Source organism: Maniola hyperantus, chromosome 6 (assembly GCF_902806685.2).
Source record: "Maniola hyperantus chromosome 6, iAphHyp1.2, whole genome shotgun sequence".
NCBI lineage: Eukaryota > Metazoa > Arthropoda > Insecta > Lepidoptera > Nymphalidae > Maniola > Maniola hyperantus.
The window spans coordinates 3,046,451-3,071,980 of NC_048541.1; the positions used below are offsets into that span (position 1 = coordinate 3,046,451).

A 25,530-nucleotide genomic window follows, 5' to 3' on the forward strand; every position below is an offset into this window, starting at 1 on the left:
TTTTCCAAATGTTTTAAAAAGCTTTAGGTTTATTGTTAAATTGTGCATCCTATTTAAATATGACTAGCAATCGCCCACAGCTTGGCTCGGCGAAAATATAAATCTTTATTCCCTGTTCCGTAAATATCCGGAATTTTTGAAAAATCCGGCCTTACTACGGGAACCTCTGCAAAACTTCTGCTTTCTAGGCCCTAGGCTTTGGGCTGGACGTTGATTGAGCCATGAGTGAGTCAGAAAGTGCAATCCCGAAAGGGGGTGGAACTATTAATCTGTGAAACTGATCATAGAGCCTATCAGAACACAGCAGAATTTTTTTACAAGTTTCTACAACTCTGTCTTTCAACGTAACAAGTGTCTGATTAAAATGGGTGTGACACACAGACTCACATACAGACTAGACGAAACTATAAACGTTCTTAATAATTATTCTAGAAATGCTTGTTTATTGTTAAAAGCTACTAAAAAATTCAAAAATACTGTCAAAAATAATATGTAAATTTTCAGGAATACGAGGATTCGAAGCGGAGCCCGAGGAGCTAAGCTCGAGCAGTTTTAGCTCGGCCTCCCGAGCCTCCCTGGACCCTCCCTCTTCGCCCACCCCGAGTTGCAGTGGAGACAACCTCATGCACTTCCCGGGTGACTCTAGCAGCTCCCTCTGAGGATTTGTTAACATTTGCTGCCTATTCGGACCTCAATTGCATCGTCATACGTAGTGTGTTACTGTGCACATTATAAGTCCCACAAATTGCTAATGCGCGTTATACGCCATTTTAGTGACGTTAGCACTAGACTGAAGTTTCGAGCTGATTTTATATTTTATTTCGGCTGACGCCAAAATGACGTCATTTCGATGTTAATGAAACATGGTTCCAGTGCAATAACAATTTGTAGGACTTATACCAATGAATAGATTGGATTTTGGGCTACTGCTATCCATGACTTGAAAGGTGTATGGCAACTTTTGTAATTTGATCTAATGTAGGTGTGTTCATACAATTTGATAGATCGTTGAACTAGGTTTTAATTCGATTGAAAACATCCTACTCTGAAAGATGATACATCTCAATATAGTGCCACTTTTTCTGCAGGGAAAATTGTGAAACAGGCATTATTTTTAGAGATTTTTTGTATGAAACCCGATCTGTATCTATGTATTACGCACTAAAATGTTTATAAGTTGGTGGCCAAGTGTCAAACTAATTTGGATAGCTTTGTAGAACATGTTTTTTTTGGAATGACCCATCTAGTGCGTAGTACATAGATGTCTTTTATGGTGAAGGTTAAACTGATTAGGATGTTAAAGCAGAGTAGATCAGGGGTTCCTTGCGACGCTAGGCCTATAGGTTAATTCAACCTCGGATACATTTTGTAGTCAGGTGTTTATGATTGTGTGGTAGCCCTTAGTTTTGAAGATTCAAATACTCGGTTTCGGTAGAATTCAAGTGTTGGCGGCAGCAAAATGTTTAATCAAAAAAATGGTTGGAAGTTCACGAACTATTTTATTCTACTATCATTATATTGTTAGTGTAATTTATCATTAATTTATTAGTCCATTGTTATATTAAGCAACGCAGTTTAATGATTATATTTAGTGGGAACGAAATATTCCAGATATACTATGCATTCTAATGTTTAAAAGTTATAAATTAAGGTTTTTGTAATCAAACACGTTTTTTATCAATAAATAGGTACAAAGTGTGAATTTCAATAGAATCTACACGTAGGTAAGTTACCAAATATTCTACTATTCCATAAAATACACATTTTTTTTTCATAAATAGCTCTTTCCGGCAGTTTTCACCTTTTATAGAGGTGACGCCAAATTTCTAAGATTGATTTAGAGGTTTGGTCAAATAAATATTTTAACTGTTTTTTCGCCGCTGATTTCCTTATTATAACTATAGTATACTTAACAGTCATCTCATCACTCATCAAGTCAATAGTAATTGTCTTTCACTATTACTAATCAGTAAGATCTAAACAATAAAACCATCTGAATGCGCCTTAAGGTTTGTGTAGCTTCTATTGAAATTATTAAAAATAAAATAAAATAAAATAGTTTATTTATTATTGATTTAGGTTTGTAATAATTTAACAGTGCGCCAATATAACCGAGCATATTATTATGCACAGTTCTTGCAATTCACGAAGGCGAGTGGCTCATGCTTGTGTTTAAGTCGTATCGGTATAAGTAACGTACACTGAATGTGTGCGTTTGCGAGCGCTTGCTCGCGACTGATTGGTCCGACACGCACGCACACTTACGCAATGCTCGTGTATCTGAAGTAACCACAAGTACAGTCCACTCGCCTTCGTGAATTGCAAGAACTGTAATACTAGCTTATTATAGTATTCAAAATCGACTTTGGTATAATCCATTGATAAATAATAATTAAGTAATATTATCTTTTGTTGGTAAAATAAACAATAAATATTAGTTTACATAGAATATAATAATTATGAAATATGTTAAGTTAGACTCTTAAGTAACATTAGGTATATTTTATAAGAATATTTTTATAGCAGTAAAGTAGAATACGAAAAGGATCGTCACCTTTTTGAACCATACGTGTTTTATATATTTTACAATTCTGGCGTTTCGTTATAAATTAAGTGATCGCGTAAAGAAAAATTGGATGTGAAAAAGTTAGATAGGTCTATTAGTACCAATTGAAATGTACATTGTACACGGAATTTTGACTAAACTTCAAGTCATCATTCAGAATTTGACTTGATAATTAGTTTTTAATCGACTTTTATAATTATTTATTGGATTTGGTCCTACTACTATTGTGGCTTATCATTCTTTTTTTGATTCAAGTATTTGTAAGTTATCGTTTCTCTTTGTTACTATTATTTTAAAGTGGCTTTGTCATATTTTTATTTTGGAATGAAATTAATAACTAATACCTTACATTATTTACATTTTTTTAAATAAATCAGCGCTTAGTGCACTTTCATATACTTACTTCGAATAATTTAACTCTGTAGTCTGGATCTAATTAATAGTATACTAATTAGGTTTCTAAGAAAATGTATAATACATACATTTTGAGAACTCACTCGCCATATTTGCTATATATGTCAACTGTCATGTCAAAAATTGACCCTTATAACGCATTGTCAATGGCATAGGCACTGTCCTAATAACGCGATTACGCGATCATCGCAAGTTCGCGCGACTTTTACTCGTACGAACGCGCGATCAAACATGATCTCGAATGCGTGTACTAATTGACATTCGCGCGATGATTGTTTATTCTCGTTCTATTTGACGCAAGCACGCGATGGTCGCATTGCTTACTCGCGCGATGATCGCGTAATCGCGTTTTATTAGGACAACGCCTTAAATTAGGGACAATCTTACTTTTTACACGATAGTTGACACATCGAGCAAATATGGCGAGGGAATTCTCAAAATGTACGCACTATATTTTCGAGATGTCATTCTCGTTTAATAAAATATTTCATATTTGATATTTGTAAGTTTTTATGGATTATTGTAATGTAAGTAAGCTGAATTTTCGCTTGAGTTGTGGCATATTTTTAACAATCATTTTATACATTTATTATGGTATATTTTTAACAAACTAAATAGGTTTTCACAACTTTGTGTAACATTTGATGAATTTTAGTAAACGTGCATTTTATTTACCGTAACTGTGATATGATTTAGATAGTATAGGCTTTTAGATTTCGAAGAGGATTGTGTTCGTAACTCACTTTGACGCTGTGTTTTGTTGGGTTAGAAATTCGTTTTTAATTTATTGGTACAAATATTCATGAAACATTCCAATTGAAGACGCATGCTTACTTTATTCTTTACGTAGTTTCTTACAGTTGGTCGGCGACTGTAGAGAGGAATAAATCTGAGAACGAGCAACAGACAAATGCAATTGGAAAATTGGATGTTTCCAATTGAATTATTGCAATTTTCAAGTGCATAATATAGTGGGCCTGCTTTCACTAACTATTTATTTGCAATTATGTTTCGCTTAACAAAGGCTTCCTCTATTCCATTCGGATTTAAGTTTTTATTAAATAAAATATATATATTATTAGTTAGATTTTTTTGGCGTCAAGAGTGGTTGTTATGTTCTAAATAAAATCGACCATTCAAGCATAGATTTTGTATTTTAAATTAAATAAGTTAAGTAACTATGCAAGATACCACCGACGGATATTTAAAAAGGTACTCAAAGTACCTATGCCAAACTTTAAAATATTTAGTCAAAATTGGTATAAACTTTATTTATTTTACTTAATAAAAAAAGTGCTTCGATTTTTCTAAATTAATCATCTTTTGCATTATGTTTAGAGAATTAAGCCTTATTTTGTAGTAAGCGTTGGCGAGGAATACGTTTCATATGATATGCGAATTAAGGTTAAAGGTTAAAGTTACCATTAACAAAATTATATCAGGGTTAAATATTGCCATTTAAAAATACGGTATAAAAAACGCAAAGCAAGGTTATGAGTATGGCACAAAACTTTGAATAATCACAATTAAATGTAGCTGATTATTTAAGTCGGTAAAAAATATACGTATATTATAAGAAAATATACGTTATAGTAGGCTCGTAAGTTAAATGACTACTGAAACGTCAGTAAATTGTTAAGTGCAACTCCAATATTAAGTGAAGTTTTGAAGCGAAGCTTCTTACAGATGTTTGATTACTGTCAATATATCGGTGTTTTCAGTATTTGCTGTTTAAAAACAGTAAGTAATATGAATTATGGTAATAATTTAATTGATCTGTTTGGGTGTCTACATCAAAATATTCACAGGTCTGTTATTCATTCCGCCTACATAATAGAGATCCATGACAGACTGACGGACATATAGCCACACAGACAGACAACAAACAGCAGTGTAACATTAATATGGCTCACGAGTATGAAACCCAAAAGTCACAAATAGCATTAACTTCCCAGACACATACACGAGATATCAACGTTTTATATTGCTTGACTTCTTCATATTGACTGTCTGGTCTGGACCGGAGCAGACCGGACTGGACAAAAACACGTTCACCAAAATTGCGTAGAAGCTTCGCTTCAGTCGGGCGTCCCCCGACGCCTGATTACCTTTATGGATAAAATGCCAAATATACTTAGCACGATTACAATCTAAGGTGCGCTTTAATTTTAGTATGCGTTACAGTAGTATTCTGAAGTAAAATTCCTAAGCTTCTATAAAATTAGTTAATGCTTTGATCATGAGACCAATTCTGTATTCAACAAAAAAAATGAAACTAATTTTGCAATACTAAAACTTAAGGCATAACGCACAGTTAATAATGCCGTAAGAACCTATCTACTCAGTTGAGTAGATAGTTAGATACGGTAGTGAAGCGGTGCGGGAGGGGTGTGATGTGTCACCCTGCCGCACCGCTCCACTACATCAGGGGCCTACTACTCAGTTATACGCTGTACCTAGTGTCTAAAAGACGATTTCTTAGTCCTGTCAATTTATTTACTTTTGTTTCATTCACAACAAAACACTATTAGTATGAACATTGGCACCGATTCTAAGCACAACCTAATTTTAGAGTATTCGCACCCTCTTCTTACTATTGTAATATGAAAAGGACAGAAGCAGTTTGACATTTCTAAATTTAATTTTTAGATGGTAAAACCCGTGATTTTAGCACGCACTCGCGAACCTACTGTTTAAATTTGTATTGTGCACTAAAATTTAGAGTCTTTAAATGTGAAAGTCATGTTCCGTTCCTTTTCTAGCATTAGTAAAAAGAAAGGGATGCAGATACTCTAAATTTAGTTTAGACAGAGACTAGAGAATCGGGGCCATTGTATTTTTAATTTAATTTTACAAAAAAAAAAAATTACTGTCGGCACGTGTTACTTTTGCAAGTAAATATAATTTTAAGAAGCTAATTTACCTACCTATTTAGTTTTTTACACGTTTTGTCCAAGTGTGTAATTTATTATTTACTAGATGATGCCCACGACTTCGTCCGCGTGGATATAGGTTTTTAAAAATCCTGTGGAAACTTCAATTTTCCGGGATAAAAAGTAGACTATGTCCCTCCCCGGGATGCAAGCTATCCCTGTACCAAATTTCGTCAAAATTGGTTGAACGGTTAGCCGTGAAAAGCTAGCAGACAGACAGACACACTTTCGCAATTATAATATTAGTATGGATTAAGCACCTTACCTATGATCACACACACTTCAACTGTATGTGGAAATGTCGCTATGTGGAAAGGATTACCAAGTAAAATCAACTGTCCGGTCTGTACGTTTGCTTTGTTCGATGTATTTCGTAATAAACGGTGTCATTCAAATTGGTGTTTTTACTTAACAATTTTTTTAAAATTTTTGATGAAAAATGTGATGGTTGAATGTGATATGGACTTGGGCGTAACGTTATGTTAGAAAATATGTAATATTCCTATATTTTATTATAAAACTTGATTTATAAGTAAATGTTTTTTAAGTCTTGAATAACAATATATAAAAAACTTATAAAATAATTGATCATGTTTCATTTACTTTTTACAGGTTTAGAAATAAAAGGTTGGTTATTAGAAGTGGTTGAAATACATACTTTATTTAATAAAAATATAATAACAAGATAAACATTTAATAACATGAAAAAATTATAATATAAGGCACCATTTTTACCTAAATTGCTAATAAGACTTATGAAAAGAGTACATGGAATGTATTAAGAACAGCGCCCCACACTATATTAATTAATTTGTGTTCTTTATATACGTAGAAAGTGATATATTCAACTACTTTTTAATTACCATTATAAAAAAATTTAAAGGCAACAGGCAACACAGGAAAGGTTTATCGTTTGTAAATGAGTTGCGTAAAAATGACTCGTGTCAAGTAAGTAGGTACGATTTTAAAGGTGAACCGTACTTTTGACATGACAATTGACCCATAAAGTTAAAATGGCGCGTGAGGAGTCATTTTTTGAGGACTATAATCGGATTTTTTTAATTCAATTAAACAAAGTTGTTAAAGTTTGTTTTGTTTTGAGTGTGGTCACTACGTCTCGCCACGAATAAGGAAACGACACGGCAATGCCGGGCGTCACGTTAAGGCTTACAATATTTTGACCATTTTATTTATTTTTTATTTCTAGGACAGTCGATTTAATTTTTTTGAACTGCAACTGCAATTAGTTGAGTATTTGTAATTATTTTTATGGTAATTAAAAATAGTGGGGTAAGTACAACAACAATATACTTATTAATTTAAATAGTTTTAATTTTATTGGTAACAGATCTTACCGAGATTATAAAAATACTGTTTTTAAAGTCTTAATATTATTTAACTAATGATAATTATATTGAATACTGTAAAGCGGACGGATACAGTAATAGTTTTTCAGTACTGACTTAATAAATTTTGCTCAAATTTTCTTTACAAAAAAGATATTATGTTGAATCATTTTTATTATATTGATATTTTAATTTTATACTTACAATTACATAAAATAGTATTGGATTGGTAACAGATCTTACCGATATTATAAAAATACTGTTTTCAAAATCTTAATTTTATTTCACTAATTATATTATATTGAATACTGTAAAGCGGACGCATACAGTATCAATTTTCAGTGCTGACTAACTTTGTTCACATTAATCTTTACAAAAAATCATGTAATAATAGGTACTATCTTAGAATTCAAATATCTCCAACTTCCATCAGAGATACTGTATGGTATACGTCCCGCAAATTGCTATTGCGCTGGAACCATGTCTCATTAACATCGAAATGAAATCATTTTGACGTATATTTAAGTAAAAATATACCATTAACTCGAAACTTCTGTCTGGTGCTAAGAACATCAGCTCGACACGTCACTAAAATGGCGGTCACGCGCATTAGCGATTTGCGGGACTTATACTCGCGTAAAAAAGAACTAAAAAGTCACTCCTCATGTCATACACACCTAATGTTGACTCTAATCACGAGACTATCGTCCTTGACAAACCCGTTCCTAACCACGTCACTAACGACCGCATACTCGGTGTAACCAAACCCCCGAACGCATATTTCCGAAGTAGGTTTCCTGAACGCTATGAGGTTGGAGTTAGACATCATGGTGTCTCTTTGCGTCATTTCTGGTTCGTACTGGTTGATCATGGCGAAGGATATGCGGCCGTTGAAGGGCCATTCGAGGCAATCGTCGTATTCAGTCTTCATGAGGTGGACGTGTAGAGCGAAGAAGAGTGGGTTTTGAGGAGATATGTTTAGACGGACGCAGAACCTGAAAGCAACACGTTGGGTTTTAATATACAATGCACAATCTCTAAACTAATCTGACAGGTCTAAAGCTCATTTCACACAACAGGATTTAAATTATAACTATTATAGTCTGGACCTGCCAAATTTCATGATTTTAGGTCAGCCAGGTCAGGTAGATAGAGACACAACAAAGTGATCCTATAAATGTTCCGTTTTCCTTTTGATGTACGGAACCCTAAAAATCATACATATTGAATACGCTCAAAAAGTATTATTTGCTGGTCGATTTCGCTTTAAAAAAGAATTAATACTATATATTATTATTATTATTAATACTCCCATCGGCGGTGTTCCCACTAGATTATAACATGGGGTTATTCAAGGGGCGGACCAACAAATTCCTAAAAGGCCGGCAACGCATCGGCGGCTCCTCTGGTGCTGCAAATGTTCATGGGCGGCGGTAATCACTTAACATCAGGTGACCCGACCCGCCTGCTCGTTTGTTCGCTATATCTATTAAAAAAAAAAAAAAAGAATTGATCCTTATAGTGCGACAAGGCTCTTTTGGCATTTGAATTACAGGGGGGCAACGTTAGTTCTGATTTTCATCACGCACTAAGATAGCTTTATCCCACTGTAGATACCTGTAGCCATTCGGCGAGGTATAAAACCCCGGGCTGTACAACATCTTGAAGTGGTCTTTCAGCATGGCGTCGCAGCGTGCCTTGAAGTTATCGATCTTCCATATATAGTTGCCCATGCAGTACCGTAGTAGCATATCGCTGTTCTGTTTCATCTTGGCCACGGCGAGCGCTGCCAGCTGCTTGGACATGTTTGCTATCACTATGTCCTGTTCGCGGTTTCTTTGTTCCAGTACTACTACTCTTTCGTAGAGTGCTCTGAAAGATAAACAATTTTGAGGTTGTATTCTCTTTTATAAGTCCCGCAAATTGCTATTACGCTGGAACCATGTCTTATTAACATCGAAATGCCGTCATTTTGACGTCAGCCGAAATAAAAATATACCATCAGCCAGTGGCGTTCACAGGGTTTTAAGCCAGGGTAGGCATTAGTTAGGTAGAAACAGTGTTTACTGGCAGGTCATAATGAAAAATATGCATTGAGCTATTACAACTGGGGTAAGCAGTGCATTTATGCCTCTATGACCTGCACGCCACTGCCATCAGCTCGAAACTTCAGTATAGCCTTGACGTTTTTTTAATGGGCTACGCCAGACGACTCGCTCCGTAACCTCTTCATTCAGCTTAACTGGACCTTCGATTCAACCTCACAGGCTCACTTTATGCAGGACTTCTCGCTTAACAAAACAACTAGGGGTAGGTAGACTAGACTGCGTCAAGTCGGGATGATTCAATTTTAGATTTTGTAGCGTAAGTCAAAAAATTCATTTTCCGACCTCTTTTTGCAATATTAAAAAGAAAAAGAAGCAAATAATCTAAATTTAGTCTAGAGAAAGACATCAGAAATCAGAATAGACGAGGAATAAAGTAAGAGAAAAAATTACCTAATAAGAGCACTGGTGTTATTGAGCGGCGCCGGGGTGGCCTGTGCGCCGTTTTTGTCCGGAGCTTCCCACAGACTCATCGCCTCCTGTTCTTTCGCGTCGATACTTGCGTTCGATATGTCACTGTCTATTTGTATCTTTGAGTACGCGTTCATTAGATACTGGAAACAAATGTTTATTGAAGTGAAACTTCTGAATTCACTCTTTACGTGCCCCGCGTAGTCACAGCTTCACGTTCGTGCTTTCCGGCGGTGCTTCCCGTCCGATGTCGGTTTTGTTGGGGAAAAAATCGGTCAAGTGCGAGTCGGATTTACACACGAAGGGTTCCGTACCATCGTACAAAAATAGCACTTTAATTTTCATGGCGGCCATTTTAAATTTTTTATTATTTAATATAGCGGCAATATGAATACACATTCTGTTAAAATATTAACTCTCTATCTATTTATTATGGTTCACGAGATACATCCCGCTGACAGACGGATGGACGGAGGGGCGGACGAACAGACTGACACTGGAGGCTTAGTACCTAATAGGGTCCTGTTGACACCCCTCGGGTATGTAACCATAAAAAGTAAAACTTTAAATTTTATCGGCTTAAGAGACAGCAAAATATAAACAAACACTAGCACATAGTAATTACGAAAATAGTTCCTAGTTCCTATATGAAATTCATATGGCTTTTATTCTTTGTGAAGGAACTGTTTGAAATAACTTTATTGCAGACTAAGGCTGAGATCTATAGAGAGCACTTTGACTTTGCTCAGACTTAAGATTGAGTTAAAACGAGACAGATTTATGTGAGAGATATAGCTCTGTCTCGTTTTAACTCTGTCTTAAGTCTAAGCTAAGTCAGAGTGCACTCGAGCATTTTGCTGCTCATTTTGCGCTGGGTTAGCGCAAAATGCTCGAGATAATTCCTTAAAGATTTTCTCTTGCACACTATTTTGAACTCTATTTTAGTCGTGATTTGGTTCATTATCACTTTAACAAATAAAACTGCTCAAGCATTTTGCTGCTCCATGTGTGCTGATTGTAAGTTCAACAAACAAACACAACTTTTATTTCTTTACATTGGGGCTGATTCTCTTGTACACAATCTCTAAACTAAACTAAATTAACAGGTCTAAATCTAGTGCTATCCTTTTGCGCAAGCAACATTATGACAGGGATAGCAAAAAGAATAGTGTCATTTTAGTTTAGTTTAGAGATTTGTGACAAGAGAATCGGCCCCATTAGTATGCCAAAGAAAAGTAAACTCACACTCATGTGACTCTGTATGTCTTTGTGCAAATGAGTATTCATGTCCTCCTGGCTGTCAAATGTTTCCTTACAACCGACGGCGTGGAACGAACACGGCACTCGTACTTCGGCTTGCGTGGATACGTCTGGTTGATTAAACTCACATATGGTTATGTGAGCATCTAAGTCTAGTGGGGTGACTTTGACTGCACAACCTGGAATAACGGATTAGTAGTTATCTATATATATAAAAGGAAAAGGTGACTGACTGACTGAGTGACTGACTGACTGACTGACTGATCTATCAACGCACAGCTCAAACTACTGGACGGATCGGGCTGTAATTTGGCATGCAGATAGCTATTATGACGTAGGCATCTGCTAAGAAAGGATTTTTGAAAATTCAACTCCTAAGGGGGTGAAATAGGGTTTTGAAATTTTGTAGTCCACGCGGACGAAGTCGCGAGCATAAGCTAGTCTAAATATATAAAAGGAAAAGGTGACTGACTGACTGACTGATCTAACAACGCACAGCTCAAACTACTGGACGGATCGGGCTGAAATTTGGCATGCAGATAGCTATTATGACGTAGGCATCCGCTAAGAAAGGATTTTTGAAAATTCAACCCCTAAGGGGGTGAAATAGGGGTTTCAAATTTGTGTAGTTCACGCGGACGAAGTCGCGAGCGTAAGCTAGTCTTAAATATATAAAAGGAAAAGGTGACTGACTGATCTATCAACACACAGCTCAAACTACTGGACGGATTGGGCTGAAATTTTGCACGCACATAGCTATTATGACGTAGGCATCCGCTAAGAAAGGATTTTTGAAAATTCACCCCTAAGGGGGTGAAATGGGGGTTTAAAATTTGTGTAGTCCACGCGGACGAAGTCGCGAGCATAAGCTAGTTAAGGATAAGTAAGCAAATAAGCTGTGATAGCCTAGTGGTTAGGATGTCAGCCTTCTAATCGGTGGTTGGGGTTTGAATACTCTAAAATTTAGTTGCCATCAGAATCTTGTCCTTGTTGATTAAGGTTTTTAAAAATCCTGTAGAAACCCTTTGCTTTTCCAGGATTAAAGTATTGTCTGTCTTTAGGATGCAATCTATACAACAAAGTTTTGGTCTATATATCTCTTTACCATGTTGAGATCAGTTCAGCGGTTGAACCATGATAAGTATAATATAGAAAAGTAATTTCAGTAGGTACTGGAGCTGATTCTCTTCTACACAATCTCTAAACTAAACTAACTTAACAGCTCTAAATCTAGTGCTATTCTTTTCCACAGGCAACATTATGAAAGGGATAGCAATAGGTTTAGACGTGTCATTTTAGTTTAGTTTAAGCGATTGTGTACAAAAGAATTAGCCACATTGTTACCTTTAGCTGCAAATGGACAGGACATTCTCTGCTCTTGAATCTCCCTTTTAGTGTAGTTGTCAGGGAAAATATCCACCTTCATGCTAAGGTTTATATTGTCTATCGGACAGTGACCACTGTTCCTGTAACATTAGCAAAAAAATTGACAGTTAAATTATTAAGCTTATTTTATTTTGAATTTCTGTGATTTGTTGGTCCTACCTATTATGAGGTCATCTGCAATAAGTGTTAGTATAAAGTTTATACTTATAAAAAATAAAAAATGCTATTCTGAATATATTATGAATCCTACTACTATTAGGTGAACTGTGAAAGTTTACGTTTGTTGGTTTGTTCTTGAATCATGCAGCAATGGATCGACTTGATTTTTTGCATGGGTATAGTAATATAATATCTCACACCCAGATTTACTCACGTTTTTAGTCTATGTTAGCCTGACTAGTTTTAAACCCATCCAGGGTCCTTTTTCAAAGGGAGTCAGTTCGTGCAGGCGTCGCCGTTAAGACTTGGTATAGTAATAGTTACACATCTTGAGGGTGGCTTGACACCAGGAAAACTCAAACTTTCCCCAGGGTTTTTAAAACGTACAGATTCAAAGTCGCAGGCATCATCTAGTAGTAACATAAACATAACTTACTGCAACCAAGAGGTGATGCAGCTTTTACAGAACTTGTGTCCGCACGTGGTGATGACGGGGTCTCGCAACCAGTTGAGACACACCGGGCACTCATATCTGGACTCTGGTTGATTGCTTAGCACTGTGTCATTTAGTGCTGTAATGCCCATTGGCTAAAAGTATATATATGAGTTAATATGAGTAGGTAAGTACATAAATATTATGGAAATAAAATCAAATTATTCAATCAATAAAACATAACCAATCACAAGAGCAGCTCAAGCAGTTATTGTAAGTCAGTACTCAGTAGTTAGTAGTAATAAAAAAAAGTTTAACAGGAAAATAAAGTGGATTTTTTCTTTTAGCTCTGTTTTGAAGTCGTGTGAAATCTTGAAAGAAGACTATTGAATACTTTGTGATAACCTCAACATAATTATTTTACTTACCTAGTCATCAGTTTCATCTATTCTTACATGCTTATTGCTTACTAAAAAAGTACTTACTGCAATACCTTCCGTAGCACTTTTAGTTTTGTTTGGATCCATTTTCTTTAGAAACCTTAATTACTTTTCATTTGAAAAAATTTAAACTGCCCAAAACATTATTATGCAAATGAGAATGACACATGAATGACACAATGAAAATTGACAGTTGACAGAATCACTAAACCGTCAAAAGGAACGACGCGAAGTGCATCAAGTTGCTTAACTTTGCATCAGAAAAAAATCTAAAATTAGAAAGAGTTCACTTTCAAGATGAATTAGGTACCTACTATTACGTAAAAAGGAACAAGTATTTTGACTTGGCTGTATGGATGGTATGGACTATGGAGGATATATAAGAGATATATAGTATATTATTATGGAGTGTAACCAACTATTTGGCTGTTGGCATAGAGTAAAGTAATACACTGGACTGGAAAGTATTTAGCCATTTGGCTGCAAGCAGATAGAGCGCGCTTGCCTAGAAGATGCCTATTCACTCTCGACTTGAAGGTACCTACCTACCTTACCTATATCAAAAGTGGAGGGGAAAGCTGATGCCGGAAGGGTGTTCCTGGATAACCTAGAAAGATCTTCATCGAGCAATCTTCCATGGTGACTTAGATACACTATCTCCCTACTTAGTAGGTAGGTAGGTATATCTACAGCCGTTTACATAAGCTTAAACGTATTATAGTTAGGTAGGTACATACTTAAATGACTATAATTCCATCCGAATACGACGCTTGTGCCGAAATCATGCCAACAGTTGCGGCATAAAGAGCGTTGATTCATAACGAGTAAAGGCCTGGCCATAACGAAAGCGCAACGACAACAACACGCGACAGCATGGCTGATGTCAGACTGTACCTACAAAACAAAGAACTTTAAAAAGCACGTTACACCAAGATGCGCGACGGCAGTAGCGCGATTCGCGTGCTCCGCAGTGTGAACGCCTTCATATCCTTCTATTACAATTTCTGGGTATCACTAGTCACTATACTGCTTAAATACACTCTGTGTCTCCTTAAGTGCGAGTGTCGTATCCGTCCAACACGATACCTAGGTAAAGTACACGACAGGTTGAGATGGCAATCGGGGTATGAGGCGCACACCCGATCCGGGCGAGCACGGGTGACGTGCGGGTGTGCGGGACGTTCCCTCCCCGATTGACATTTCGACCTGTCGCGGACTATATTATGTGCATTGGTTCTTCAACAACAGTCTTTGATTCTAGGCTGAGTTTGGCTAGTAGGAGTAATTCAGCCAGTTTACCAGTGGCCTCACGTAGATATCTACAGTAGATGATTATGTCTACGTGCGGAAAAAAACCCAGGACCTGCCTACTGATTCGCTAACTCAGTGTCCAACGATGAATGATAGCCACCGAACCCATTTGACATTGGTTGGTTCTACATCGCTGCTTCACTGAGTGATATTAAATTGATTTTCCGTAGAGATTCTTCAATGGATTCAAACTAAATGTCAAATGAGCTCGGTAGCTATCCTTCATCGTCGAACATTGAGTTACCGAAACACCCTGCAGGAGTCAGGACAGAAGAAGAAGATACTCTTTGTTATAGCGTCGGACACTTGCCATCGCGCGTCGCGTCGATGGATACTTCTGGCCAAACCTTAAACGAAAATCTTGGGTAACGTGCAAGGAACATACCTACTACTCTCTAACGAGAGGTAACGTGCTAGTAATGTAACAAAATGGGGCATTCATCTTGTCATTGTTACCACTGCGACAGTACTTTCAGGGAAAGGAAGGCGTATGCATACAAAGTGTTGAACTGACAAACATTTTTGGCAACTGAAATCTTTTGAATTAGTATGTAGTATTAGTAGTCTTATACTTCTTATACACTGCTTTACCATAGGTACATAAGGCCCGTTGGACAATAAACTCAAACCGTTCTTTCAGAGAAAGGAATCGGATACGAAATATTGTCTAGTAAAGTAGGTACTTATGTATAACGGTACTAACTTAGTTGATTACATTATGTTTACTATTATACTAGGTAAGTCTTTAAGAAGTTGGATTTTAAAAATGTCTTTCATTTGCTTCTTTTTATCCCGGTAAATGAAAGTTCCCAAAGTTCTTTTAAAAGCCCATTCGTTTAGACGATTTTGACGAAAGTTACAGAGATAGTTTGCATCTCGGAGACAACCCTCCACCTCCCATGGCCCCACCAACCTCTCGGTTATATGGGCCGAATCGCGGGAGGGCGCCCGTTCGGTACTTGCTCTTGGCATTTTCCCGGGGCGCCTTCTTCACTCCCTACAAATTATTTTGTCTTTTCCTTGTCCCTTATGCTCACTCTCCCCCCTTGGGGGCTAGACGTCACTAACACAGCTGTGATCTCCGCTGCTGCTCCTCCGTGGTGCCGGCCTGGCACCTGCACGCTCCGAGCTGCTTCGCCTCTTATGCCAAAAAATGCATCTCGGAGAGTGGAGACTTTTCATCCCGGAAAACCAAGGTTTCCAAGATGTCTGTTAAGAGTTTTAAAACCTAAATAGGTACACGTGGATGAAGGCGCGGGCGTTATCTAGTTAACTATACCTACCTACTTAATATTAGTGTTTTAAACAATTCTAAAGTCTAAACATTGTAATACATTTTATAATGCCGCAGATTTGCAGTTTACCTACATGAAGTCTCGCGCGCCAATTACGCAATTTACTACGAAGTGCTTTATTATGATTATGCAACGGTACATAATAGACAGTGAATAAAATAAATGTAGCCCTCGGAAGAGCGATGTAAAATGTTTGAATTATGTTGTCTGTGTTAGGTACCTTAAGACCTGGGCTTACGAGCTATGAGGCATAATAGGTATGGCTAAAAACATTAAACTCCTTCTAGTACATCATGATCTACCGCCGGCCCTCTGCTCAGCACGGATCTCTTCACAGAATGAGAAGTGATCTGCCACGATGGTCAAGTGCGGATCGTTAGACTTCACAACCTTTTAAAAACATTATGAACTCTCAGGCAGGTTTCTTCACTATGTTTTTCTTCATCGTTAAAGCAAGCAATTTCCTAAAATGCACATAACTTCGAAAAACGATCGAACCCACGACCTTCCGAATAGGAGGCGGACGTCTTAACCACTTGGCTATCGCGGTACCATTCTTCTGGAGCAATCAGGCAAAAAGATAAACCAAAGCCATGATGCCAATAATATTAACTCTTATTATAAAATCATGTAATAAGCAGACCAAAGCAAAGATTTTATTATTTCAACTTAGATTTTATCATAAACTTGCTTAAAAACCTTAAAATTACAGTAAGTAAGGAATTACATGCGACTGCGATGATGGACTTAAGTTGCATAGTTACTTACGTGACATTGCGGGCATAACTTGGCGATTACTACAACTCAGTTTCATTGGAAGACATTTTTGTCCAAAGAAAAATCTCTGTATCAAAATGCTGTTCACGTATTACCTTATTAATTTAAGACAATTCAAGTTTTATATATAAAAGGAAAAGTTAAATGACCCTTCGAGTGTCCGGCATAAAATGGAGCTCTGAGATGCGAGCTGACTCTGTACCTATTGAAACAAAAATCGGCCTCTAAAAATCCCATGGCCCATCCCAGACCCTGACCTATACTCGTCGATTTTCTCGGTACAGCGTAAGTAGCTTGCATCATGAGTTTTTTTTTTTTTTTTTTTAATAGATATAGCGAGCAAGCGAGCAGGCGGGTCACCTGATGTTAAGTGATGACCGCCGCCCATGAACATTTGCAGCACCAGAGTAGGAGAGGAGTATGGACAGTACTTTTTGTCCCAGAAAATAAAAAGTTTCCATTTTTAAAAATCTCACATGGACTGGACATATTAGTCATGGGCATCGTCTATTGAGATAGCCTATCTACATCAAAAAGTTATTGTACTTAAGTCCAAAGTTTTATAATATAGACCGCTTACCAGTGACAGTCAACTTTAGAAAATATTATGTAGACGATAGAATGTCGTTAAATATAAGAGGTAGTTACACGTCTTCCTAGTAGATACTTATCATCGTATATCCTAGATATACCTACCCGTGTACAGCCTACAGGCCACAGGGCCGATGGGCAAAGCCTAACAAGAAATCACGGCCTGAAGATATTTCAATTTATCGGTGCCGTCCATCGACTTACGGAGCACAGCTTGACGTGGACAGCTCGTTAGTTTTAATCAGATCCAAAGGAGGAATGCTCACAAATGAGATGAGCGTGAGATGTATTTCAAGGAAGTGTGGAAGACGTGAAGATATTTCGTATCTTGGTTGGGTATTAGGTACATATTACTTAGTATTTTATAGAGTAGTGTCTGGTTTTTTTTTTGGCTAAAGAGTTCTAGGACGCATTGTTTTAATGTCTTATTTCTATACTAGCTGATGCCCGCGACTTTGTACGAGTGCATTTAGGTGTTCAAAAATCCCGTGGGAACTCTTTGATTTTCTGAGATATGTCACTCTCTAGGTCTTTGACTATACCTACCCATGCAAAAATCACGTCAATCCGTTACTCCGTTGCGACGTGATTGAAGGACTATCCAATAAACCAATAAACAAACAAACCAACAAACCAACAAACAAACACACCTTCCCATTTATAATAAGGGTACTGATTTTATATCAAGTAGGTACTCGTAGTCATAAACCCAAAGGGTGGTGCGACATAGTAGCAATTCAGCGCATATCGCATAGAGATATGGTACAGGCGAACATAAGCGACTGCCTCAAATTCTAACATCTGAAAAAAAGTACATAATAGTTACCTTACTTAACCCAAGAGTAGAAAACTGGTTAGATAAAGATTGAAAAGCTAATCAAAGTCATCTGCTAAGGTAGGCCCCAAGTGGCAACTGACGAGTTCCTTACTCATGAGTCATGATAGACGCATAACTAAGATACCATCACGTGAGGTCTCGTCAAGCGTTAGTTAATAAAAACATAAGTGTTTATACTGCTACTGCAAATAAATCAGTGGAATATAAAAAAAACGTTGCTGTAACTGGTAATGTGAGACGCAGATTCAGAATCCTTACTATAAGTTACAGGCGACTGCATTCTCCAGCCGCATCGCAAAATACCTACACTCTTTTTGCTGACAAATATGGAACGGGGAATGAAATCTCAGGGGCTTGAGGGATCTTACAAGTTTTTCCTTGGAATTTACTTATCGAGAAAATATAGGTAAGTAATTAATGAAGGAAGTAAGTGTAAATCGAAAATATCGCATGTAAGTACGTCGAACTACTGGTCCTGCTATATTGGCAAATAGCAGAATTCAGCACACCTCCATTGTGCCCTAGTTAATTATGTCTTTAGAGAAAATAGATTTGGGGGTTTACAACTCATATTGTTATAATAATATACCTACATATATTAGGTAACAAATACTAATATCTCGAGCGTAGCGAGCTTAGATTCATGTTACCTACACCTAATTCTTTATCCTTCTCTCCATTCTTTTAGAAGACATATTTAAAAAATACGAGTGATTTGCAAAAATTGTAGTAGGTACCTACTATGTTGTAAAGCCTCGCACGTGCTGGACCGTTTTACTAAACATCACATAGGTAAGTGGTCTGTGCCAGTGTCATGTCACTTCTTGTAGTAGTTACTCGTGCTTATTTACAGGTATCGATGTGCGCGAGCGATGAGGGTCGATCAACCTGGGTTAACGGGACCCACGCATAGACCATCTTGCGTCACCGACCACCGTCACCGTGTAATGACGGTAACAACGGCGTGGCGGAGCCTAATAGACTAGGAGGTGGTTTCTGGAACTAGCCCATGCTTCGCACACCTTTTATGAAAATTATTTTATTTTATTTTATTTTTATTTAAAATAATTTCGCCGAAAATTCAAATATGTTCCCTCGTATCCTCGTCCGCGCTACCCTTTATGGTAACTTTAACACAAAATAAATTTTTTGCCATAGTTTTCCCAGCACGTCTTTTATTTCAAGGGTGTTTCAACTTGCATATTATGCTATGATGCTTAGGTAGCTATATTGTTAGCCACATAATTATGCGTATACCTCACTTTATACCTACTCTATTGAGCGAATATATAATAGACCCAGCTGTGACCAAGGCAAGAATAACTGGTAAGAGGTAGGTTCTATTAGATCAATATCCCTTTGCGTGATATCTTTACCCATGTTTTATTCAATTGATATGTAATTTTTAGTGACATAGGTAGGGCTTTCTCTTAGACTATAAGCTTTTTGATAACGGTGATCGTAGGCGGTATACAAAGTCGGTCTATTGATTACAAGCTTTGATCTAACGGTTTGAGTTATTGCGGGTTTAACAACTAGCTATTGTGTTGTGAATTAGCATTGATGTAATATCATATCGCTGTGAATTAGAAAACACGATGTAAGGACATAAAGCACGACCGCAGCGCAGCGCGACGGTATAGGTCCCGCAAATTGCCAATGCGCATGGCCGCCATTGTAGTGACGTCAGCACTAGATTGAAGTTTCGAGCTGATGGTATATTTTTATTTCGGCTGACGTCAAAATTACGTCATTTCGATGTTAATGAGACATGGTTCCAGCGCAATAGTAATTTGCGGGACTTATAATTGTAGAATTGTGTGCTTACACAGTTCAAATCCCAAAGCTAACTTCTGCAAGTTTTGTTGCTGGTGGACAATAATAAAATAAAATACATAAAAACCTTTTTTATTCGAATAAACTTTTACAAGTACTTACGAATAGTCGGATGCATCTACCACTTGATATAATGGCTTCATTACACTTTCCTAAAATGGGAAGTCCTAGTTAGGATTCAGGAAAGGTTAATCGCATTTAGCAAGTTAGGATCCTAGAAAGTATCCTAGCTAGGAAGAAAGTAAGGGTAGTGTGAAAATGGTGCGGCAATAGAAATACACATTTCAACTCTCTACCTATTACCGTTCATGAGATACAGGCCGCTGACAGACAGACGGACGGAAGGACGGACGAACGGACGGACGGAAAGCGCGGAGGCTTAGTAGTAGGGTCCTGTTGGCACCCTTCGGATACGGAACCCTAAAGAGGCGAAGGCTAACGTGCTAATGATCAAAATCAACGTTTCATCAGCGAGATAAATCTTGTTTACTTTTTCAAAAGAAAGGACGTAATCGCGTATCGGAATACAGTTTCTTTTCAATATAGCAACTCTAATAGAAAAAATATTGCGTTTTTAAAGTTCCGTATCTCAATAAGAAATAAGCAACCTTATTGGATCACTTCGTTGTCGGTTTGTCTGTCTGTCTGTCTGATCGCCGGCCCAGCACTGAGCACGGATCTGCTTTCAGAAGGCTTTATGCTATAGACATAGCCACGCTGGTCCAATGCGGATTGGCAGACATCTTGGATTGAATTTATATTGGGTAGGTTTATTCGATTGCGTACGTACGACTTGCTATCACGATACGGAATAAAAGCAATATTGTAATGTCTCAAAAGCTCAAAGTAATCCGGACTTACTGGTTGGCACTCAGTAAATGCTTAGCCGTGATACGTGAAACTCGTACGTGCGCGTCCGTGAATTCTGTTCCCACGTGTATTAATACGGGCTTCATTTAATCAGTGCTTAAGTGTTTTTAACCCTTGGTTAAGAGGTAGTTTCGTGTTTCGTGACGAATTGTTTTTATACCTAGTTATTTAAAGAGTATTTGCTACTCTTGCAGCATAACTTTCAACATATTTTTCAGCTTGTTTTTAGGTTTTATAAAATACTCGAAAGGTCACTAAAAATTACTTCTTTATACTTAGCTCTCCGTTGAAAATTCCAGTGTTAGTCTTTGATTTCGAAATAAATGCCAAAGCTTATTTGGTTATCCAAAACCCACATTTATAAAAAAAATATCTGTCTGTCCTGCTTCGGGCTGATCTTTGAAATGTCTGAACTGATTTTGGCGGGACTTTCGCAGGCAGATGGACAATAATTACACAAAGGTTTCATTTATTAAATTGGAAAAACCTCGAGTTTCTGTAGGGTCGCGTACAAACCTAAAAAAAACTAAAGATAATGTTGCCTACTTATTTAAAATATTTATTATTTACAAGTAAGTAATACCTTTTGTTGCAATTTTCAATTTATTTAAGTATTTATGTTACGTGTAATTAACCTCGCGCGAAAATGGTTTTCTTGAAATGGTTTTATTAATATTTTACTTGTTATATCACAAGGTGACCTTAAAGATTAATCTAGCAAAAACTCTAATTAATAGTCATAAGCAGAATAAGCCGAATCGACTAGATAACTAATTACAATAATTAGGTAGGAGTACCTACCTAATTAGATGTCTATGTATGCCAGAAATCAGAATACGCATAGTTAACCATAAGGTTCTAAGGTAACTCTACCAGTTTCTGTTGCTAAAAACTTTGGCAGAAATATTTTTTTATGTCAGTTTTTTCAAAACTGACTAAGAAACCTCATAATATTTTGATTTATCATTAGAGGGATAGACCAAGAGTTTTTTGACTCACGCTTTTCATGTTCAGGAGGTAACTAGGTAACTTTTTCAAATTTAATTCTTTTTTTAAAATTTTAAATACGTAAAATGCCTGTGCGTACGGTAGCCGGTAACAGATTTACTAAACAACTTCACAACTTTTCTAGTTTATTTTTAAAATAGCTGATAGAGATGGTCAGGTGGATGTACTTTACTATGTACGTTACTGACAAATTATGAATTGTGAATCGTTTTTTTTAATTTTTTTTAATTAATATTAACCATGTTTATTACTCCCCTTTCCCCTCCAACTAAGCGTAAAGTCTGTGCTAGGAGTAGGTACGACAACAGTGCAAGGGGTGGGGTTTGAACCGTCGACCTTTTGCAATTTCAGTCCGTGTATCGAGGCTAGAAAAGTATAGTACAAGCTTAGAGCAAAACAATAATTATTATTGTGATATAAGATACGATTTGAGATAGGTAGGTTCCTAGTTCAAATTATACTTTAGGTAAAAAATTAAAACATAATAGTTAAAACTAGACTCGATCTCATAGCTTAGGTTTTTTTATATTGCGGAATAGAACAGAATAGAATAGAATATATTTTTATTCAAGTACTTGAACTTTTAAAAGTGCTTTCGAATCGTCAAATAGTTTTACTGATTTTACTGATTTTTCCCGATTACGGCAAAGCCAAAAGGAAGGGCTATGATGGAGTATAGGAAGATAGATTTTTCGCAATGATTAAAAATACTTAGGTATTATATTGATGTGACAGCTTTAAGTATCTAAAGTACCTATGTAAAATTATTCGATTTACGTTTTATGAACTTTTTTCTTGTATCATCTTTGTCGCAACATCGTAATATGTAAATGGAAAACATGTAAATTAGAATACTGACTTACTTTTGCGGTTACTAAACTTGGCTGGACATGGAACTTATTGTATAACTGTTGCATTATTATACTTTGTAAATAAGCCATATAAGTAATAGCTATCCTATAGGTACTCTTACGTAAAGTAAGCTACGTCTGTAAAAAGATACCGTGTACCTAGGAACACGTGCTAAATCTGCTAGAAAAAGGGCCGGTTGTTTCAAACCATTGGTCTTCGTAAGATACGTTCGTTAAAATTTAACAGACGTAGACGAACTTTAACATCTGTTAATTTAAGTGCGTTGCTTCATTGTACAAAAAACTGTTCGTAATTGTTATTTTGGTTGCGAAACTAACCCTAAAAATTAACTTACTTCTCCGTATCCTTTTTTTATTTCATTTTAAGTACCTATATTAAATTTTATACATAGTTATTAATATTGCTACTTCGCATTTTAAACACTTTTTCTTTCTTACAAATTATCTTTCATCTACAACTACCATTAAAAGCATTGAATTAAATTGATTCCATTATAATTTGTAAATAAAATATTCCGTTTGTCGGAAGTATGAAGTGACGAACTGATTTGACGATCACCAATGGCTCCAGCACTGGTAAACGTAAACGTAACTTTTTTACGAACTTTAGCGCTAATAGATGCTGAATCAACGCTTTTTCTTTACTTACATTCGTTAGCGCCATATTTAAAGGTTACGTGTCCGTCAAAATTTGTTGAAACAACCGGCCCAAAGAGTCGCTCGGACTATAAGTAGGTACTTACAGCCGCACTCAGAGTCGCTAATCGTTACTTATTAAAACAAGACAGATTTGTGTGAGAGATTATGAAGAAAATGTTAATTTTTGAATGGAGTTTGCAGTTTTGAAATTCACGACAGCGTTTACCTTTCTTTCTAAAATGCTTTAATTATTAAAAGCTCTAAATCATGTTTTCCGTACCTAGACGATTTAATCTAGTCTAAGTATATTTTTAGAGTCAGTAGGCCATAGCAACATTGTGTAATTTTAATTAAAATCTGGTTTGGTTTCACGTAATTTGAAAAGAATTTGTTGCTTTGAACTGTTTTGAAAGAAAAATTTAATACAATACAAATGTTATACAGTGCATTATATGTATATCATACAGTGACTGACATAGCTCAACGAATTAGCCAGCTGAAGTGGCAATGGGCAGGCGACAGGCCACGTCTGCCGCAAAACCCATGGTCGCTGGGTCAGACGTGTTCTGGAGTGGAGACCGCGTGTCGCCAAGCGCAGTGTGGGACGACCTTAAGAAGGTAGCGGGAAGTGGGTGGATGAGGTAGGCAGAGGATCGTGTGTGGTGTCGCGCTCTTGGGAAGGCTGTCTGCTCTGTCCAGCAGTGAAAGCAAACAGGCTGATTGATTGATTGATCGATTGAAATATTATACTGAAGTGGTATACTTATATAATAAGTACCTATTGTCATGATCAACCCATCGCTGCTACTAAGCAGGTCTCCTCTCAGAATGAAAAGGGCTTAGGCCATAGTCCGCCAAGCTCGCCAAGTGCAGATTAGTATCAGAGAACTTTAGTAGGTTAACCTTGAAAAACTAACTGTATCATATAATGCTCATAACAGAAAGTAGACTAGGTAGGTCTACGTGTCGCTCGTAACGTAATTTAATCCGCGCAAAAAATTTGTAGGTATAATTTGTAGCTCAATAAATGAAATCTATTTCGACATTCATCTCAGCAGGCGGTGGTGTTGGTGAATGAAACGGTAACTACACCGTTACACCAGATTGTAGCAATTTGCTCGCGAGAGCTATTGCGCTTATGTTACTAAATGGGCTAATAAAGGTTGCACGGTTTTTTGGTGATGCGTAAGATGGAATGCTTATTGGTATACTGAGGTACTTAGATAGATTTATTTTTAACTAGCATCTGGGCATCTGCCCACGACTTCGTCCGCGTGGAGTTAGGTTTTAAAAATGCCGTGAGAAATCTTTAAATAAATAAATAAATAAAAATCTTTTTTATTCGTATAAACTTTTACAAGTACTTACGAATAGTCGGATGCATCACCACTGGTTCGGAATGCCTTTCCTACCGAGAAGAACCAGCAAGAAACTCGGCGGTTGCTCTTTTCCAATATTTGATATAGGTACAAGATTATGCCATGTATAAAATAGTATTTGCAGTCTTGTGAGTTGCTGGAACGAGCTGCAGGTCAAATCCACGCTCTTTTATCATTTAGATAATCTTCAATTGTGTAATATGCTTTTTTCAGGAGCATATTTTTAATAGATTTTTTAAACTTGTGCAAAGGTAAGTCCAAAATAGTTTGCGGGATTTTATTATAAAAGGTAATACCCATACTTTGATAGGTATTCCGTGAGAAAAAGTAGCCTATGGCTCTGTCTGCCTCTACGCATTTAGACTGGTATATCATGCAAAAAATCACGTTGCTCCGTTGTTGTGGCGTGATTGAAAGACGCCACAAAACTATACAATCCAACGTGGAACAAATAAGGTTCCTACTTCAGTACAAAGTCGCAGTAAGATTCAGCGCTGGTTTTCAGGCTTTCACAGACGCGTTTCCATCAATTTAGGCTACAATTTTTTTTGCAAATATTATACTTTATTGCAACAGTGTCTGTCTTCTTCTAAGTTCTTTTTATCAGTCTTTACTTAGTGATTGTTGAACTAGACCTCATACGCCTTTCTTTCCAGTATTG

At 36.8% G+C, this 25,530-nt stretch overlaps 2 protein-coding genes across 2 annotated transcripts in view; both read right to left on the reverse strand.

Annotated features, from left to right (window-relative positions):
• The window catches only part of LOC117982930 (neurotrimin-like), a 563,100-nt gene that overhangs the window by 22,788 nt on the left and 514,782 nt on the right, over window positions 1-25,530 (reverse strand). The window lies entirely within an intron of this gene.
• LOC117982998 (TNF receptor-associated factor 6-like) lies at window positions 6,546-13,647 on the reverse strand. Its single transcript, XM_034969452.2, has 7 exons — window positions 13,499-13,647; window positions 13,017-13,168; window positions 12,380-12,501; window positions 11,021-11,214; window positions 9,758-9,918; window positions 8,877-9,131; window positions 6,546-8,254 (listed from the first exon to the last, which is right to left on the reverse strand). Exons 1-7 carry the CDS (start codon window positions 13,538-13,540, stop codon window positions 7,927-7,929), a joined length of 1,254 nt encoding a protein of 417 aa, XP_034825343.1. The 5' UTR covers window positions 13,541-13,647; the 3' UTR covers window positions 6,546-7,926.

Excerpts from the sequence above, each read along its gene's own strand:
- LOC117982998 (XM_034969452.2), bottom strand. The coding sequence starts at position 13,540 with ATGGATCCAAACAAAACTAAAAGTGCTACGGAAGGTATTGCA. Across the intron at positions 11,215-12,379 it reads CTGTCCATTTGCAGCTAAAG|GTTGTGCAGTCAAAGTCACC; the intron begins GTAACAATGTGG and ends CCGTTATTCCAG. Across the intron at positions 9,132-9,757 it reads AACACCAGTGCTCTTATTAG|AGCACTCTACGAAAGAGTAG; the intron begins GTAATTTTTTCT and ends TTTATCTTTCAG.